Here is a 19,807-nt window from a genome sequence, read left to right as displayed (position 1 = left end):
TCATCAGATCTACATACTAAAATATGAAGGTGTGTTCCTGCTCAATAAATGTATTCCTGTGGAGCACTAAAGATGCACCTATTGTACGGTCCTCAGGAACGTCTTTCTCCATCTCTTATTAAAAAATTTTACTGGATGTAGTGGCCTGGGTCTATCAGAGTTTGTAGAACTTTCTACCTGTCCCTTCTGTATTTCAGAGTCTGCATTGAGAAGCCAGGTGTTATTCTAATAGGTCTGCTGCCTTCATGTTATTTGGCCTTTTTCCTTGCAGCTTTAATGTATGTTCTGTATGTTCAGTGTTTTGATTGTTAGGTGTTATGGGGAATTTCATTTCTCATTCAGTCTATTTGACATTCTGATATGCTTCTTGTATGTTAGTATGAACCTCCACTTTACATTTTGGAAAATTTGTCTTACAGTTTTGTTGAAAATATTTTCTTTGCCCTTCACCTGGGTTTCCTACTTTTCCTCTTTTCCTATTATTCCCAGATTAGGTATTTTCACAGTGTCCCAGATTTTCTTGTGTTTGGTGTCTGGCTTTTTATGTTGTGCATTTTCTTTGATTGGGGTATCCTTTTTTTTCCTGTCTTGTCTTCAAGGTCTTAGGTTCTCTCTTCCATGTCTTCTGTTCTCCTGGAGATACTTGTCTCTATAGTTCTTGTTCTAGTTCCGAAATTTTTCATTTTATTGTTTACTTCAGTTTAGGTTTTTTGTTATTGACGCTATTTCCATTTTTCAATTCTTGAACTGTTTTCTTCATTTTATTTCACTGTTTATTTCTTATATTCCATGAATGCATTAATTTGTATCTTCTTTAAACAACTCAACTGTACATAAATGCTATTTTAAGTCCTTGTCCTGTGCTTCAGCTCTATTGCTTTACTCAGGTCCTATTGTATTGCTTTGCTATGTACTAGAGAGTACATATTGTTCTGGCTGTCATTGATTATGTATTTGCACTGGTGTATAGGCATCTTGACTTGAGATGATTGTCATTTTAGATGCTGATATCTGGTCTTATCTTTGTTGGGTGAGTATTTTGTTCCTTGGTTTCAGTTTCCTTCTCTGGTTCTTAGTAGACTTGATGGTTATGGGTTACCTGGCAGGAAAGGCATCTAGGATACTTCCATGTGAGGTCACTGGGGGTTCTGGGTAAAATGTGCTTTTAGGTATTAGGAACTGACAATAAGGAATAGGTGTGGGCCACAAAGGGGGAGTTTCCAGGGGTCCAAAGGTAGAAGAAAAGCAGAGTGTGCCAAAAGGATCTGGCTACACCCTTGGGATTGTAGGCAGACAGGGAGTAGAGGCCACATCAGGTAGTGTTGTCCAGGAGTGGGAAATAGGATGGTAGATTACAACTGAAAGACAGGGAGAAGAGTGGAAATACCCACTTTACTCCTTGGCCCATGTTGCTGGTAGATTTCCAAAGAATTCTTTTGGAGCTGAAATAAAGATTTCTTTGGGAGCTGAGATAAAGAGATGTGGTCTTGTGGGATGATATAAGAAATCTGCCTGTCCCATTGAAGGTAGGAGCAGAGAGACTCTTTGCTTTTTAATTTTTCATGTTTCTATGCAAACTAATTCCAGGCATTCAATGGTACAATATTAGATAGAAAATCATATTGTATAAAAGAAGTCCACAATCATGGTGAAATACATTCACTTAAAAAGAAACACTCAAAAATATTCTTCCCCATTTACGTTTGACTAAAAAGTCTTTTTAGTCAAAGAAAAGTAGGAAGCACTGGAGTTTACCCCACATGTTGTGTGAAAATGATATAGGTTCCCTCTGTTTAGAATAACAAAATTCCCATAAGATATCCAGTGACATCATTGTCAAAATATTGAATTAAAATTAATAATCCATGATGACAAAGTCATTGTGTTCCATTATACCAAGCAGTTTTGTGTTATTGTAAAGTCATGCATTTGATAATACCATTTTTTAACCAATATCTTAAATTGTGCATATGTTATTAAAGATTCCTTTAATTATACAATTCAAAATTGGTAGGTGATATAGTAAATGTGCTTTTTATTGGAATATTTATTAAGATTTACATAGTAAATGGAACCAGTAGACACAAGTGTGCCATTATTGAATGATGTACCTTCCAGAAACATAAAATATTGAATTATTAAGGAATATTTTTGAACTTGTAAACTTCATATTTATATCTACAACTCCATCAATTCCCCATCAAACAAGTTCACATGGAATCAATCTTACATACTTCTCCCTTTATTCTGCATTCTACAGTGACTTTTTGTTGCAGCTTCATGGACATTGTGAACACAACAACCTTGAAAATTGGGGAGGACTTCAGAAACTGGAAGGGACAAGAACATTTTGAGATCCAGCCATCTCATGGTTCATTGGTTTCAACTCATGCCAGTCTTTATCCATGAACTTTAATTCTCTCACTTCAAATAACAGGCTCACCATACCTACAGCTCACACTGGAACTTAATTGGGAAAAATAATCAAGTAACATATATAATGTATATCATAAGTAAACCCAGTAACAGGTACCCCATGTGTCATTTGGGAGTGATAAGTGTCATTCTTCTGTGGGCATTGTTATTAATTTACTTGACTTGTTTAAATATTCTAAAAATTAGATTATAATATAAATCCAACGGCTCTCACCTCCCTACTTCCCATATACCCACCCTTGCTCTCTTTCAAATTCATTCCTTTTTTCTTTAACTGCTGATATGTCTCCTGCTGTCAAAATTATTTCTTTGTCTAAGGATGAGGCCCACTGACCTTCCTATTCCACAAAACCATGTCTATTTACATCTTCCTTGTTCAACTCCTGTTCATGCAGCCTGGTTGACAATCCTGGTTCTCTGTAATTTCTAAAACACCTTTAAATTGGCTCCTGTGCATAGCTTTTAGGTGTTGATTACAGGCATATTGTAAAAGGTTGTTCAACTTTCTGGGGTCTAGCTTGTATCAGTCCTGTGCTACAGAGGTCATCTGTTCTGGAATGTTGTCTTTGTGGCTGTAACAGCCTTGGGTCCATCCCAGAGTGGGGTTCATGGAACTAGAGAGCCCTCCCTCTTCCCCCTATCCTCCTCCCCCTCCTCCCGGCTTTAAGGACAAGACACAGGCACATCTTGTCATCTCAGGAGGGCTCTCAGTCCACGCTGGAAACTGGAGTCTCCGGTTTATTCATGCATCCTCTTAAATAGCTTTCCAACAGTGGGGGTGACCGCAGAAGACATCTACTATCATGTATAAAGCTGATATCAAAAACTTCTTTGAACCCTAGCAGCACACCTAAACAGTCCCTAGGCACGTAAACAAATGCTCAGAACAGGTGGGGACACACCCAGGGCCAAGGTCTGTTGTTATGCAGACTAGGAGACATTCTCCACAGAGGCCAAGCCATGCAGCAGTAATTAGCCAGACATATAAAAGACAAGGTGAGATTGAGCTCCTAGAAATAGAGCTGAGGTTTGGACCCCAAAACTTTATAATCGATAATTTTGGGGCCCCAACATCAACTATGTGCACCAATCATCCCTAGAAAAGTTTCATCTCTACAAGTTCAAATTTTTGGGTACTTTGAAAACTACACATCCAATATGTGTCCAACATCAGTGACCACCATTTATCCTGCAGTACTGTAAAGTATCCATTAGAAACAATGTGTGAGATGCTAACTGGGATTTACATGTAATATACATATGGTGAATTTATAAAAAATGTCAATAATTAGAATGCTCTGTTCACAATCTTCCTTAAAGCAGTTTTAAGGTTCTTGTTCCTCAGGCTGTAAATGAAGGGATTCAACATGGGTGTGACCACAGTGTACATCACTGAGGCCACTGCATTACTTCTTGGAGAATGTGACAGAGAGGAGCTGAAGTACACTCCTAGTCCTGTTCCATAAAACAGGCAAACAATGGACAAATGAGACCCACAGGTGGAGAAGGTTTTGTGCTTCCCACTTGATGATGATGATCTCATGATGGAGGAAACTATTTTAAAGTAAGAGAAAACGATTCCTGATATAGGAAGTAACCCAAAGAGAGTGCCTACACAGTATCTGACTATGTTATTGGTGAAATTATCAAAATTGGCAAGTTTAAGTAATTCAGAAGGGTCACAGAAGAAGTTCGAAATTTCAAAAAAATGTTCTCTGTTAGAAATATTTAATATTGCCACATAGTGCATCAGTAAGTCTACAAGGCTAAGGAGAAAAGACCCTAGAAGTAAGACACCACAGCGACTGGGATTCATAATGACCTGGTAAGACAGAGGGTGGCAGATGGCAACAAACCTGTCATATGCCATCACAGACAGAAGCATGCTATCCATACATGCAAGAATTGTAAACAGTGACATTTGTGTCAGGCAGCCCACATAGGAGATGACTGAACAGTGAGTTTGGATGTCCACAATCACCCTTGGAACAGTGGTAGAGATGAAACCAATGTCAACCATGGACAGGTTGGAGAGGAAGAAGTACATGGGTGTGTGGAGATGGGAGTCAGAGCTTACTGTCAGGATGATGAGCAGGTTTCCCAACAGGGCCAAGATATACATGGACAAGAATAGGCCAAAGAGAACAGGCTGTAGGTCTGGATCCTCTGAGAGTTGAATGAAGTAGAATTCTGGTAGAGATGTTGCATTCCGTATTCTTTTATTTCTTGAACATCTTTTGGAGGAAACAAAAAACATTGTTAATGGTACCAACATGCATGTAGACCTTCTTCACAATTTGCGTAAAGTAAGTACAAATATTGGTTATTTGCTCAAGCTTATTGTGACATCATTAATAATTACTAAGTTATGTCAAATGCCATATTCTAAATAGTGTTTTGTTCTTAGCTCTTGTGTTACCTCTTATGAGAGCCATATTGAGTACAGCAACACTAAAAGATGAGGTCCTAGTTACTGTAAATAGCTGGCCTGTAGTCACAGTAAAATAAAGCAAACACTTTTAAGACAAAATGGGCATTTTGTAGATGCCTTAATTGGAAAACTGTCAATCAAATAAAATGACAACCTGAAGCACTTTAACATAGGTCTTTTATTACAATAACATGGGGCAAGTTTATTTTTCTTAGAATATATCTAGCAGTGTGAAGTCCTAATCTCTAAATAAAATTTCTGATTCCTATCCAGAGACATATTTTCTGGTTCTAGTGTCTTCTATAGGTTTCTCTTATTTTTTTTTTCACTTAAAAAAAATCTCCATTGTAGGGCTGGGGGTAGATTAAATCTTTGGTAAAAACTTATTTGGATTTTTTAAACCAATTAATATATTTGTCCCTTATTTCTCTCAGTCTATTTCAAATTTTTGTAAATATATCTTGGTTAAATCCAAATTATCACAGAACATTTCTCTTCACAACTACTGAGATGTTCAGTGATGTGAAAAATAATAAAATATCAATAAATTCAGTTGAAATTTATGCTGCAAAGCAATTTGGGGAGATCATCTCCACAAAATCTAAGTAAAATATCAGGTATAAAAACATGGTTTTCCTGTACCTATGCAATGCCACTGGTTTTCTGAAGTGCAGCCAGAGCCCTAGTTTCTGTCCCCACCTCCTCAGAGAGTAAAGTAATTCCCATATGATTCAGGCCTGGTGCATAGTTGTCCATGTTCTTACTTCAGCTACAGAGGAAATTTCAGGTTCACTTTTGGGTCAGAGCACACTGAATTGCTTAAAATATAAAAGGTTTAAAATACAGAAAATATTAGTGATGCAAGAATATTGACAATACTCTAATGGATTCTAATACCCCTTTTCTGTTTTACACTATAAAATATTGGAATTATGATATTATCACATCTAAATATCATCCACTTTGCATAATGATTTTCCCACTTTACCCATGAAAGACATCCTCCTAATATGTGCCATTAAAAATAGCAGAATCTACCTAGTTACACTTCTTCCAAGATAATGCGATATGGGATGCACTCACATGTTGAATGTATTTCTATTGTCTCCAGTGAAGATAGTGGCCTTGGTTGGGAATCAAGGAACTGAGAGAACATTTATGAGTTTCATCATAGCCACTTGCTCATACAAATCACAGGATAACAACCCATCTCCTTTTGCAAAATGATAACATTTGCATTGTATGTATTTATCCCAATGAAAATTCCTAAGAATACAGAAAATATGACCTTATTGGGGAGTATTTCCAAAGAGCACTGGACCATAGAATTACGCAAAACTCTAAAGTGTGTCTTCACACAATGCACAAGATTAACTTTCCATTTTTCTTTTCATGACTTTACATTCTTTTCTATCCAGATGAGGATACATACAACAATTTTTTGATAACCCAATAATGTAGCTATTTAATACCATTAGATGACCCAAAAGTCCATGATACAGAATTAAACAACAAAAAATTGATCTTTCATTAATTTCTAGGTCACATTCCTGAATGGAATAGAAATATAAACAAAACCAAATACATGGAAGTCAGTATTTTGAGAGGAGAAAGGGTCTACTTAATGTTTAAAACATGTATTGTTCATTTCACATCTGTGGCAATGACTCTTTAGGTCCTACGAAACCAAAAAATAAAAGATAGAGATAGTAAGTTATATCAATATACAAAACTTACTTAAATAAGGATGAATGTTCATAGAAAACTACTTGCTAAAACTTGTTCATAAGACAATCAAGTTGTCTCAGAATTCCTGTTAATGTGTCCTAGTTCACATAAATAACACAGACAGAATAATTCATAACAAATGTGTCATTCTTTCATTCTGGAGTGGTTTGGTTTGGTTACTTTTTGCTTTTACTTGGTTATTTTTATACTTCAAATAATAGTAACAAACTCTCTTCCTTCCATTTCACCTCCTCAAAACAACCTATAGAACTCACCCCACTCTATTTCACATTCATAGCTTCTGTGTTCAATCATTACTTCATGCCTATATGTATATTTTCACAGACTACTGATCATAGAGTTTTAAGAAGATATCCAGAGGTCTTTACAGCATGTGTCTTTTTAAGCTCTCATGTTTTCAAACTACAGATGATATAGGGACCTGGCCTCATTTCCTCATTAACAAATTAGTGGCTGAGCCTCAGAATGATGGAGGATACTGACAACAGCAAAGATATCCAGAAAAATAGAACCAGCCTTTATAAATCAGTAAACCCAGGATTCAGAGGGTGAGGCCAAATGAGTACAGGCTCCCTGAAATCCTGCAGGGAACATAATGAGACCGTATTTCAAAGTACAAAGAAGATGATATGGGCCAAGGGAACCAGAAAAGCCTGACGTGAATTATTGTTTCAGTGTTCTCAGACTATTCCAAATACACCTCAGATATAATAACCGCAGTTCATACAGCAGAGGTGAACTCCATTACAAAGCATCCAGAACCCATAAGGGAAAAAAGAGATTGGACCAATGTTTTCTTTTAGAATAAAGCATTATACAATGTCTGTTTGCTGAACAAATCATTTTGTGTTTTGATCAAGCAAAGTAATTCGCACAAGACTCCTTTCTTCCTGACCACTGTTTTTGTCTTTCACCTTTTATAAAGTAATAATCATGCAGAAGCTTATAATTTGGGGATTGGAAGAACTATTCAGATGAAGTAAGATACATAAAGTAAAGAGCTCAAAACTTCCAACCGTGGAGTACATTAGTCTCACACACACACATACACACACACACCACACACACACACACACACACACACACACACACACACACACATCTTAGCTTTCTTCAAAAGTATAGTTACTGAATTGCTCTCACAAGCATAGTACAGTACTTTACGTTGATTATGAAATAACATAGTTGAGCATATTTTCTGCTTTCTTTGGTCGTAGGAATATGGAGAAAAGACACTAGAGATAGGCCAATGAGAATTTGAGGACTGCCATTGCAACTGAGAATATAAAATCCCAGCAGAGAGGCTCAAGTTTTTATTACAGTTATTAGACCATCATGCTGCCCAAATTTTCATAGTTCATATGATTAGGAAGAAATAAGAGTCTCTTCTTCATCCTCAATTCCCTCAGAACTTACATGAATAAACTGTGGGCCTGTGTGGCCATGTTGAATCTCTGTAGATATGACCAACACCCCCCTGCCACTCCCCACTTGTTGACTGTTGAAGTTTCAAGTTCTGTTGAATCCTGAAGTGAATACAATGAAGAGCTTCCTGATGCAGAATACTGTAGGAAGACCAAACATGGCTATATAGTCCTGGATTACAGAGAACAAGCTGGGGACCTACAGGGATGGGCTAACTAATGATTCTTACATAACCTTAGAAACTCAATGCACAGAGGTGGTGATTACTCACACTGGTCCCACAATATTGCAATCTCTAAGGAATTCCTGAGGTTAATGGAGGAAGCAGGAGAGATGCTGGATGTTCTCAAGAGATTAGCTATAAGGTTTTTTTGAGATCCTGAATTTTTCATTTCCTGTTTTATTTCAGTTTGGAATCCCTTTAGTAATTCTTTATTGTTATCATCATTATTATTATTACTACTAAATTATACTGAATGCTCTCTTTCATGTCTGCAGAAACCTGCTTCTTTCCTCTGTGGCAGTCCAAAGGCCAGAGAGTCACCATGTCTGTTCTCAAGATTCATGCCAGAGAGATCTTTGACTCTCAGGGAATCCCATTGTTGAGGCTAATCTCTGCACCTCAAAAGCTGTCTTCCCAGCTGTGCCCAGCAGTGCCTCCACTGACACACATAAGGCCCTGGAACTCTGTGGCAATGATAACATGTGCTACTGAGGAAGGCATCAAGGCGGCTGAGCACATCAATAAGACTATTGCACGTACTCTAGGTAGAAAGAAATCAAATGTTGTAGAACAAGAGAAGATTGACAAACTGATCATCAAGATGAATGGCACTGAAAATAAATCTAAATTTGGTGCAAATGCCATAAAGCAAGTGTCCCTGGATGTTTCAAAAGCTGGTGCCATGGAAAAGGTGGTGTCCCTGTACCCTCACATTGCCGACTTCACTGGCAACTCTAAAGTCATCCTATAGGTTTCTGCTTTCAATGTCATCAACAGTGGTTTTCATGCTGGCAACAGTTAGCCAGGCAAGAGTTCATGATCCTGACACCTGGGGCGTCCAGTTTCAGGGAAGCCATGTGCCCTAGAGCAGAGCCTTACCACAACCTTAAGAATGTCATCAAGAAGAAATAAGGGAAGGAAGCCACCAATATGAGTGATGAGAACAGGTTTGTGCCTAACATCCTAGAGAACAAAGAAGCCTTGGAGATGCTGAAGGTCGAAACTACAAAGGCCAGCTACACTGACCGGGGTGTCATCTGCGTCTGAGTTATTCAGATCTAGCAAATGTGACCTGGACTTGAAGTCTCCTATGACTCCAACAGGTACATCAGGCACGAATAGTTGGCTGACCTGTGTAAGTCCTTCATCCAGGAGTATCCAGTGTTGTTCATTGGAAACCCCTTTGAGCAGGACAAATAGCAAGCTCAGAGGAAGTGCATAGCTATTGCAGGCATCCAGGTGTTTGGGGATGATCTCATGGTTATCAAGCATAAATGGATTTCCAAGGCTGTGACAGAGAAGTCCTACAAGTGCCTCCTGCTCCAAGTGAACCAGATCAGCACTGGGACTGAATCTCTACGGGAGTGTAAGCTAGCCCAGTCCAATGGTTGGTGCATCACAAAGTCCCATTGCTCTGGGGACACTGAGGATACTTTCATAGCTGACCTCTTGGCAGGGTTCTTCACTGGGTATATCAAGACTGGTATCCATTGCTGATCAGAGTGCCCAGTCAAGTACACTCAGGTCCTTAGAATTGAGGAAGAGATAGGCAGCAGCGTGAAGCTTGCTGGCAGATTCTGTAGGAATCCCCTGAGAAAGTAGGCATGGGCTGGAGATCCCTGGAGCCACCAGTTGATTAGACCCTGTCCCTGATGTCAGGGAGATGGCTCAAGGATGCCACCAGGAGCCCTGCTGAAAACCACAGCTTTGTAATGATGTGATTGGTCCAAATCATTGTTTTTGTCACTTCACTTCCCAGCTAGTGCCTGGAGCCCTCATAACTCCAGTGTAATCTCTAGAGTGGCCATAGGCAAGACCCCATCTCAATGACTCTACATGCAAAATAAAAGCCTCAGTGACCCCAAAATAAATTAATAAGTTAATGAATAAATTTTACTTTCATATCTTGAATTTTTCATTATTTCATTCTAATGTTTTTGTTTTCACAGACTTCGTTTTCAGTATCTTCTTTATTAGTATCATTTGCAAGATCCTTGAACATATTTATAATTACTATTTTTGAAGTCCTACTCTTGTGCTTCAGCTATATTGTATTTCTCAAGGCCTACAAAAAGAGGGTTACCAGCTTCTGGTGAAGGCTTATTGTCTTGGCTGTTCATGTCTGTGTCTTTGCACTGGGGTCTAACCATCTGGAGCTATGAAGTTTGAAGTATTTCTTGGTGTTGATATCTGCATGCTTTGGTTTCTGTTACCCTCTCTAGATCCTAGGCAAGTGTGGTGGTTCCAGAGTCTGTGGCAGAGACTACTTCTGTGGGTAGGCCATTGGTGGAAAGGAATGGAGATGGGCTAGGAGGAAAGTCTGAGATGAGTGTGGGCCCACACCAAGAGATAGAATCCCCGGGGGCATAGGTGTGGCAGAAGGAGGGGGCTCTTGCAAAGAGGCTGCAGTAATATAAATAAGTCTGGAGAGACAGGGGTGAAAGGGCAAGAAGCCCTATAGAACCAGGGAAGCCTGGTTCTATAACATAATGTGGAGTTGCAGGTGAATGGATTTAATTGGGAGGAGGGGCTCCTGCAAAAAGGCTGCAACACGAGTAGGAGTAAAGTCTGAAGAAAGCACAATGAAGGACAGGAAGAACCCTGAGAACTACCCACCTGAGTCCCAGACCAGTGCAGCCACTGGGGACGCTTGTTAGAATGTGTTTGTAGGAACTGATGGCTCACAAAAAGGAAAGAAGATGGAGTAAAGGGGAGGCTGAGAGGGTCAGCAGAAAAGACCTAGCTGGGTCTGCAGCAAGTAGCAGAGTCCTCAGGAGGTAGGGTGAGAGGAGCCGCTCCTGAAAGCATTCTGCTACATGAGTGTGAGACTAGAAAAATGGTAATGGCAGACAGGAAAGAGGGTGAAAATTGTCTACCTGAGTCCCAGCCCTGTGTGATCACTGGTACAAAGTGTTTGTGGGAATCAAAGCTGACACAACGGAAGGCAAATGGACTGAAATGGAAGGCTGAGAGAATTGGCAGGAAAGCTAAGCCTGGTCTACACCTAGAGTCAGTGTCCCCAAGGCTGTGCATCCCAGAGAAATAATTATTTTGGTCTTTTGTTCATATGAGTGACTGGTCTCCCATATAAACAAAAGTCACTCACCTGTTCTTCCAGCTGATATATGTGGTGCTTATGCCCATAGGGGCTGCTGGTGTGGCTGGGCATGTTTGACCAAAGGGAGGATGATGTAGTAGGTGTGAGTGGGTGGCAGGGTGGGTCTTCTGGCAACAGAGTCCAGTGAGTGGCAGAGGTACAGCCTGCACACAGGTCTCTTAGCTGCTGGCCTGCTGTTGGGGTCTGTACCAGAGCAATGGGATTCCACCACAGTAGTTTGCAGGGTCCAGCTGCCTTGCTGGGACTGGAAAAGGAGAAGGACATTTCTATTTCTTAAATTTGGTTTCATCATGGAGTCTTTCTCCATCTCTTATTTAAAATTTTTACTGAATGTAGTAGTCTGGATGGCATCTGTGGTTTCTTAGAGTTTGTAGAACATTCTTCCAGTCCCTTCTGCATTTCAGAGTCCTCATTGAAAATCCAGGTGTTATTCTAATAGGTCCGCTGCCTTCATGTTATTTGGCCTGTTTCCTTGCAGCTTTAATATACTTTTTCTGTATGTTTAGTGTTTTAATTATTAGGTATGCCGAACCTCATTTCTGGTTATGTCTATTTGGTTTTCTGACATGCTCCTTGTAATTTGATAGGAACCTCCTTATTTACATTTTGGAAATTTTCTCTTATGGTTTTGTTGAAAATATTTTCTGTGCCCTTGACCTGGGTTTCTTCTTTTTCCCCTATTCCTGTTATTCCTAGATTGGGTATTTCCACAGTGTCCCAGATTTCCTGTGTGTTTTGTTTCGGGCTTTTTTATACTTAGCACTTTCTTTGCCTGGGTATCCCTTTTTTCCTGTCTTGTCTTCAATGTCTACGATTTTCTTTCCATCTCTTGTATTCTCTTGGTGAAGCTTGTCCCTGTAGTTCTTTTTCTAGTTCCACATTTTTCATTTCTCATCTCACCTCAGTTTAGGTTTTCTTCATCAATACTATTTCCATTGTCATTTATTAAACTGTTTTCTTCATGTTATTCCACTGCTTATTTTTGTACTCTTCATGAATGGATTAAATTGTATCCTCTTCAAGCACCTCATATGTACATAAATGCTATTTTGAAATCCGTGTCCTATGCTTCAGCTCTATTGCATTACTCAGGGTCAATTGTATTGCTCTGCTGTGTACTAGAGACTACATATTGTTCTGTCTGTTACTGATTATGTTTTTACACTGGAGAATAGGTATCTTGGCTTGAGATGATTGTCATTTTAGATGCTGATATCTGATCTTGTCTTTGTTGGGTGAGTGTTTTCTTCCTTGGTTTCAGTTTCCTTCGCTGGTTCTTAGTAGAATGTGGTGGCTGTGGGTTGTCTGGTAGGAAATGCTTCTGAGATACGACCATGTGGGGTCACTGGGAGTTCCAGGTAGATGTACTTTTAGTTATTGAGAACTCACAATTAGGATTACATGTGGGCCAGAAGGGGGAGTTTGCAGGGGTCCACAATTAGGATGAAAGCAAGGTGTGTCAAAAAAAAAAAAAAAAGATCTGCCTTTACCCTTGGGAATATAGGCTGACAGGGAATAGAGGCCACAATAGGTAGTCTAGTACAGGGATGGAGTATAGAATTGTAGATTCGAATTGAAGACGGGGGAAGAGCGAAGATGCCCACCTGATTCCCTAGACTGTGTGATTGGTGGATTGCCAGTAAATGTTTTTGGAACTTGAGTCTGAGACAAAGGGATATGGTCTGGAGGAAGGCTATAAGAGTTCTATCTACCTGTCCACTGGAAGTAGGAGCAGAGAGTCTCTTTGCTGTTTAATTTCTCATGTTTCTATGCAAAGCTAATTACTGGCATTCAATGTCACAGTATTTGAAAGAAAATCATATTATATAAAAGAAGCCAAGGAGTACAGTCACTTTATTAAAAAAGTGTGGAGCCTTGGCACCACACCCACTGGGAGAGGTGCTGGGCCTCTCCTGCCCCCTCCCACCCCTCTCATTGGAAGCCTTGAACAGGGCACATAGTCCCCTTCCCACCCATTGAACTGGAAGCAGACCAAACCATGCAGCATCTGCCGCCATTAGAACCTTGCCTCCCACCTATCAGGAGTCAAGGCCCTGAAACCACTGGGAGAGGCCCCACATGCACCCAATGGAAGAAGAAATGGGAGGATGGCAGTTATAAGAAAACATTCAACAACATGAAGATTATTATAACACCACCAGAGTCTATGGCTTCTACCCCAGCAAGATCTGAACATCCCATCATAGATGAGGCAGAACAAAATGACCTTAAAAACAACTTTATGATGATGATAGAGGTCCTAAAAAAAGGAAATGAGAAAAACCACTTAAAGAAATGGAAAAAAACAAACAAAAAAATCTAAGAAATGGAGGAAAAGATGAACCAAAAAATGCAAGAAATCAATAATCTCTTAAGGAACGCCAAGAAAAATTAACCAAATACATAAAAGAAACAATTCAAATAGTTCAAGACCTGAAAACTGAAATAGAGACAATAAAGAAAACACAAACTGAGGTAATGCTGAAAATAGAAAATCTGGATAAACAAACAGGAACTACAGATGCAAGCATAATCAACAGAATACAAGAGAAGAGAGAATCTCAGGTACTGAAGATAAACTAAAGAAAATAGATTCATCAACCAAAGAAAAACTTAAGTCCAACAAATCCTTAACACAAAATATCCAGGAAACATGGGACACCATGAAAACATCAGCCCTAAGAATAATAGGTATATCCACAGACTGACAGCTCGGAAACTAGCATAGGACAGAACCAGGCCCCCTGGGTATGGGTGTAAGTTAGGAGGCCTAGGCAGTCTGTAGGGCCAATGGTAGTAGAACAGTATTTATCCATAGTGCACAAATGGACTTTGGGAGCCCATTCCCCATAGAAGGATATTCTCTCAGCCTAAATACATGGGTGAGGGCCTAGGCCCTGGCCCAAATAATGTGATAGACTTTTATGATTCCCCCTCCCTGGAGAGTAGGTGGGGAGTGGGATGGAGGAGGGGGGGCATGGGAGGATGGGAGGGTGAGGGAACTGAGATTGATATGTAAAATAAGATTGTTTCTAATTTAAATTTAAAAATTAAAGCTGAAAAAATGTCTAGACAGGAACAGCCTAAGAAAGAAAGAAAGAAAGAATGAAAGAAAGAAAGAAAGAAAGAAAGAAAGAAAGAAAGAAAGAAAGAAAGAGAGAGGGAGGGAAGGAGGGAGGAGGGAGGGAGAGAGGGAGGGAAGGAGGGAGGGAGGGAAGGAGGGAGGGAGGGAGGGAGGGAGAGAGAGAGAGAGAGAGAGAGAAAGTGCAAACTGAGGGAATGATGGAAATAGAAAATCTTGGAAAACAATCAGTAACTACAGACTCAAGCATAGCCAACAGAATACAAGAGATGGAAGAATCTCAGGTGTTGAAGATATACTAGAGGAAATAGACTCATCCAGCCAAAGAACCTATTTCGTCCAAAAAATCCTCAACACAAAATATCCAGGAAATATGAAACACTATGAAAAGACCAAACCTAATAGGTATAGGTAAGAAGCAAATAGGTATAGAAGAAGACAAAGAAGCCCAGCTCAAAGATGCCGAGAACATATTCAATAAAATCATAGGAGAAAACTATCCCACCTAAAGAAGGACATGAAGGACATGCCTATGAAAGTATAATAAGCTTACAGAACACCAAATAGACTTGACCAAAAAAAAGTCCCTTCCCCACATAATAATCAAAACACCAAACATACAGAATAAAGAAAGAATATTAAGAGCTACAAAGGAAAAAGATCAAGTAGCATAAAAAGACAGGCCTATCAGGATTACACCTGACTTCTCCATGGAAACTCTGAAAGCCAGAAGGTCACCAGGATAAATGTTCTACAAACATTAACAGATGACATCCCACACTACTATAGCCAGCAAAGCTTTCAATAACTATAGATGGAGAAAACAAGATATTCCATGACAAAACCATAATTCAAAACAGTACATATCCACAAATACAGATCTCCAGGAAGTACTAGAAGGAAAACCCCAACCCAAGGATTTACCTACATTCATAAAAACATAGGCAATAGATAACCCCACATTACCAAAGCCAAAAAAGGGGGAAACACACACAATACCACAAACACCAACAAATCCAAAACTAACTAGAATCAATAATCAATGGTCATTAATATCCCTTAATATCAATGGTCTTTTTTCCATTCATTTATAATAAAGTCATGCACAATTATGATACACAATACAGTATGTTCACAATGGCATGGTTAAATTAAACCAATTAACATGTTATATCACACATATTCATCATTTTTGTTTTGAGAACACTTAAAGTATACTATCTCACAACTTTTAAAATATAGCATATTGTTATCAAACATATTTATCATGCTCTCAGTAGACCTCAAGACTTCACAGAGTCCTTGCCTCTTGTCCAACTGCAGTTTTATATCCTTAAACCAATCGTTTCCCCATTGTTAAAAGACCCACATTGAAGCCTTAATTGAAGCCACAATTCTGCTCTCCGTTCCCATAAGTTCATCATTTCTAGGTTACACATAAAATTGAAATTGAATCAAGAACAGATAAACTCTTTTTATATAAATATCAATGGTCTTAATTCACCTATGAAAAGACACAGGCTAACAGAATGGATACAAAGATACAATCCACCCTTCTTCTGCATACAGGAAACACACCTCAACTTCAGAGACAGATGTTACATCAGAGTAAAGAGTTGGGAAAAGATTTTCCAACCCAATGGACCTAAGAAGCAAGCTTGTGTAACTATTCTAATATCTAACAAACTAGACTTCAAACTAAAATTAATCAAAAGAGATGAAGAAGGAATTTCATATTCATCACAGGGAAAATCCATCAAAATGAAGTCTCCATTCTGAACATCTATACCCCAAATACAAAGGCACTCACATTTGTAAAAGAAACATTACTAAATAGTGGGAGACTTCAACACCCCACTCTCACCACACAGAACAAAGGATAACCAGCCTACAGTCCAGAACCCCAGAGAAGCTAGGAAATAAGGAGAACCCTAAGAGAGATACACATGGACACCTCCCCCAGAGAAGGGGAAAGGGACAAGATCTGAGCAAATTGGGAGCACAGGGTGAGGGGAGGGAGTAGAAAAGGAGAAGAAAAGGAGAGGGGGAGGAGAACGTGAGGGATCAGGAGAGTCAAATTGGGGAAGAACAGAGAAGCAGAGCAAGAAAAGAGATACCTTAATAGAGGGCGCCATTATGGGCTTAATGAGAAACTTGGCACTAGGGAAATGTCCAGGTATCCACAAGGATGACCCCCAGCTAACAATCTAAGAAATAGTGAAGAGGCTACCTTAAATGCCCTTCCCCAATAACGAGATTGATGACTACCTTAAATGCCATCAGAGAGCCTTCACCCAGTAGCTGATGGAAGCAGAAGCAGAGATTCAGAGCTAAAGCACTGAACCAAACTCCTGGAATCCAGTTGTAGAGAAGGAGGAGTGATTAGCAAGAAGTCAAGACCATGCTGGAGAAACCCAGAGAAACAGCTGACCTGAGCAAGTGGGAGCTCACAGACCCCAGTCTGACAGCTGGGGAACCAGCACAAGACTGAATCAGATCCCCTGAACGTGGGTGTCAGTTGGGGGGCCTAGGCAGTCTATGGGGCTTCTGGAGGTGGAACCAGTAATTATCCCTAGTGCACGAATGGGGTTTGGGAGGCCATTCCCTTTGGAGGGGTACTCTCTCAGCCTAGATACACGGGGGAGGATCTAGATCCTGCCCCAAATGATGTGACAGACTTTGATGGTCCCCCATGGGAGACCTCATTCTCCCTGAGGAGTTGATGGGTGGGGGATGGGAGATGGTGGGGGTAATGGGGGGACAGGAGGGACGGGGAACTGAGATTGGTATGTAATATAAGATTGTTTTTAATTTAAATAAAAATTAATTTTAAAAGTTAATTGAACAAAAACCTCAAATAATTTCTTCCCCATTTAACAAAAACTCTTTTTAGTCAAAAAAAAAAGTAGGAAGCATTTAAGTTTACCCTAATATGTTATGAAACTATAATACAGTTTCCCTGTTTAAATGAAATAAAGCCACGTGAAAAAATCCAGGGACTGTATTGTCTGAATGCCAAATTAAAATTAATAGTTCATGATGACAAAGGCATTGTGTTCTATTTCCCAAGCAGTTTTCCTGTTATTGGAAAGTCATGCTTTTTTATAGTGCCATCTTTGTTTTCTTAACAAGTATTATCTTAAACCAATGTTAAATTAAATTTGTTCATCTTACTAAATCTTCTTTTAGTACCCAATTCAAACTTGGTAGTAGATATGATAAATGTGCTTTTTACTAAAAACATTTATTAAATTTACATAGTAAATGGAACCATTAAACACAAATGTGCCATTATTGAACAATTCACCTTTGAGAAAACATAAAATATTGAATTATTAAGAAATAACCTTGAATTTGTAAAGTTCATGTGTATAGCTCCATCAATCCCCCCTCAAATGAGTCACATAGAATCAATCTTATATTCTTCTCCCTTTGCTCTACATTATACAGTGACTTGTTGATGTGTTTCATGGCCTCTGTGAAAACAACCTTTAAACCTGTGGGGGACTTGAGAACTGAGAAAGCCAAGAGCATTTTAAGTCCCAACCATTTCATGCTTCATTAGTAGATTTTATTCATGTCAATCCTTATCCATGAACTTTAATTCTCTCACTTCAAATAACAGGCTCACTATAATGACAGCTCAAATTGGGACTTAATTTGAAAAAATAAACAAGTTACATGCATAATGCATATCGTAAGTAAACCCAGTAGCCAAATCTCCTAATAGTGTCATTTCCTTTGGGGGCCATTTTCTTTCAAACTACCACTCCCTGGCTCCCAATGGCTTATACCCCTATCATGATGCAAAAATTCTAAACTCCAGCTCAAAAATTCCAAAGACTCTTCTGAGATGCATTGCACTCTCTCTTTTTTTTATTAGTTCAAATTAGGAAAAAGCTTGCTTCACATGTCAATCCCTTCTCCCTCTCCTCTGCCCCAACCCTCCCCGCTAGCTCCTACCTGCCCCTCACCCCATAGCCCCTCCACTCCCCAGGGAGGGTAGGGCCCTCGACAGAGACTCCCCAAAGTCTACCACATCATCCTGGGCCAGGCCTAGGCCCTCCCCCATGTATCCAGGCAGAGAGAGCATCCCTTTACTTGGGATGGGCTCTCAAAGTCCCTTCTTACACCAGGGAAAAATACTGATCCACTACCAAGGGTCCCATAGAGTGCCGAGGCATCCTCATTGACATCCATGTTCAGGGATCTGGATCAGTTCCATGCTGGCCTCCCAAACAGCAGTCTGGGGTCCATGCACTCCCCCTTGTTCAGGCCAGCTGTTTCTGTGGGTTTCACCAGCCTGGTCCTGACTGCTTTGATCTTCATTCCTCCCTCTCTGCAACTGGGTTTCAGAGTTCAGTTCAGTGTATATCTGTGGGTGTCTGCCTCTGCTTCCATCAGCCACTGGATGAGGGCTCTAGGATGGCATATAAAGTAGTCATCAGTCTCATTATAGGGGAAGGGCATTTAGGCTATCCTCTCCACAATTGCCTAGATTGTCAGTTGGTGTCATCCTTGTAGATCTCTGGAAATCTCCCTAGTGCCAGATCTCTCCTCAGAACTATAATGGCTCCCTCTGTTATGGTATCTCTTATCCTTCTCTCCTCTAGTCTTCCCCCAACTCATCATTTCTGCTCCTCCATTTCCTCCTCTCCCCTCTTCTTCTCCTCTCATTCTGCTAGCTCCCTCTCCCCTACCCTCATGCTCCCAATTAGCTCAGGAGATCCTGGCCCTTCCCATTCCCCGGGGTCTATGCATTTTTCCCTTAGAGTCCTTCTTGTTTCCTAGTTTCTTTGGTGAAGAGGATTGTAGGCTGGGAATCCTTTGCTCTATTCTAAAATTCATATTTGAGTGAGTACATACCATGTTTGTCTTTTTGTGACTGGGCTACCTCACTCAGGATGGTTTCTTCTAGTTCCATCCATTTGCCTGCGAATTTCAAGATTCCATTGTTCTCCCCCTGCCGCTGAGTAGTACTCCATTGTATAAATGTCCCACATTTTCTCTATCCATTCTTCAGTTGAGGGGCATCTAGGTTGCTTCCAGGTTCTGGCTATTACAAACAACGCTGCTATGAACATAGTTGAACATATGCCCTTGTTGTATGAATGGCATGGCACTCTCTTAACTGTAATCCCCTTGTCAAAATCATTATCAAACAGCAGATCACGTGCTTTCAACATATCAAGACACACTATATACATTACCATACCAAAACATAGAGAAGGGAGCATAGTGAGGAAATACTGGACCAAAGCATCACCAAAAGCTATCTGGGCAAACTCCAAATATTTCATCTCCATTTCTGATGTCAAAATGCTCTTCAGATCTCCAACTCCA

The 19,807-nt window shown here is 39.9% G+C and overlaps 1 protein-coding gene and 1 pseudogene across 1 annotated transcript; one reads left to right on the top strand and one right to left on the bottom strand.

Moving 5' to 3' along the window:
* Nucleotides 1-9,866, top strand: part of LOC100756361 — a 48,949-nt pseudogene extending 39,083 nt beyond the window's left edge.
* Nucleotides 3,725-4,693, bottom strand: LOC103160230 (olfactory receptor 7E24). The gene has a single exon (XM_027386468.1). The coding sequence runs from the start codon at nucleotides 4,691-4,693 to the stop codon at nucleotides 3,725-3,727; it is 969 nt and encodes a 322-aa protein (XP_027242269.1).
* Nucleotides 9,867-19,807: the final 9,941 nt, after the last annotated feature.

Source organism: Cricetulus griseus (genome assembly GCF_003668045.3).
Source record: "Cricetulus griseus strain 17A/GY chromosome 1 unlocalized genomic scaffold, alternate assembly CriGri-PICRH-1.0 chr1_1, whole genome shotgun sequence".
In the NCBI taxonomy this organism is placed as follows: Eukaryota; Metazoa; Chordata; class Mammalia; order Rodentia; family Cricetidae; genus Cricetulus; species Cricetulus griseus.
This window is presented reverse-complemented; position numbering and strand designations above follow the sequence as displayed.

Excerpts from the sequence above, each read along its gene's own strand:
- LOC103160230 (XM_027386468.1), bottom strand. The coding sequence starts at position 4,693 with ATGTTTTTTGTTTCCTCCAAAAGATGTTCAAGAAATAAAAGAATACGG.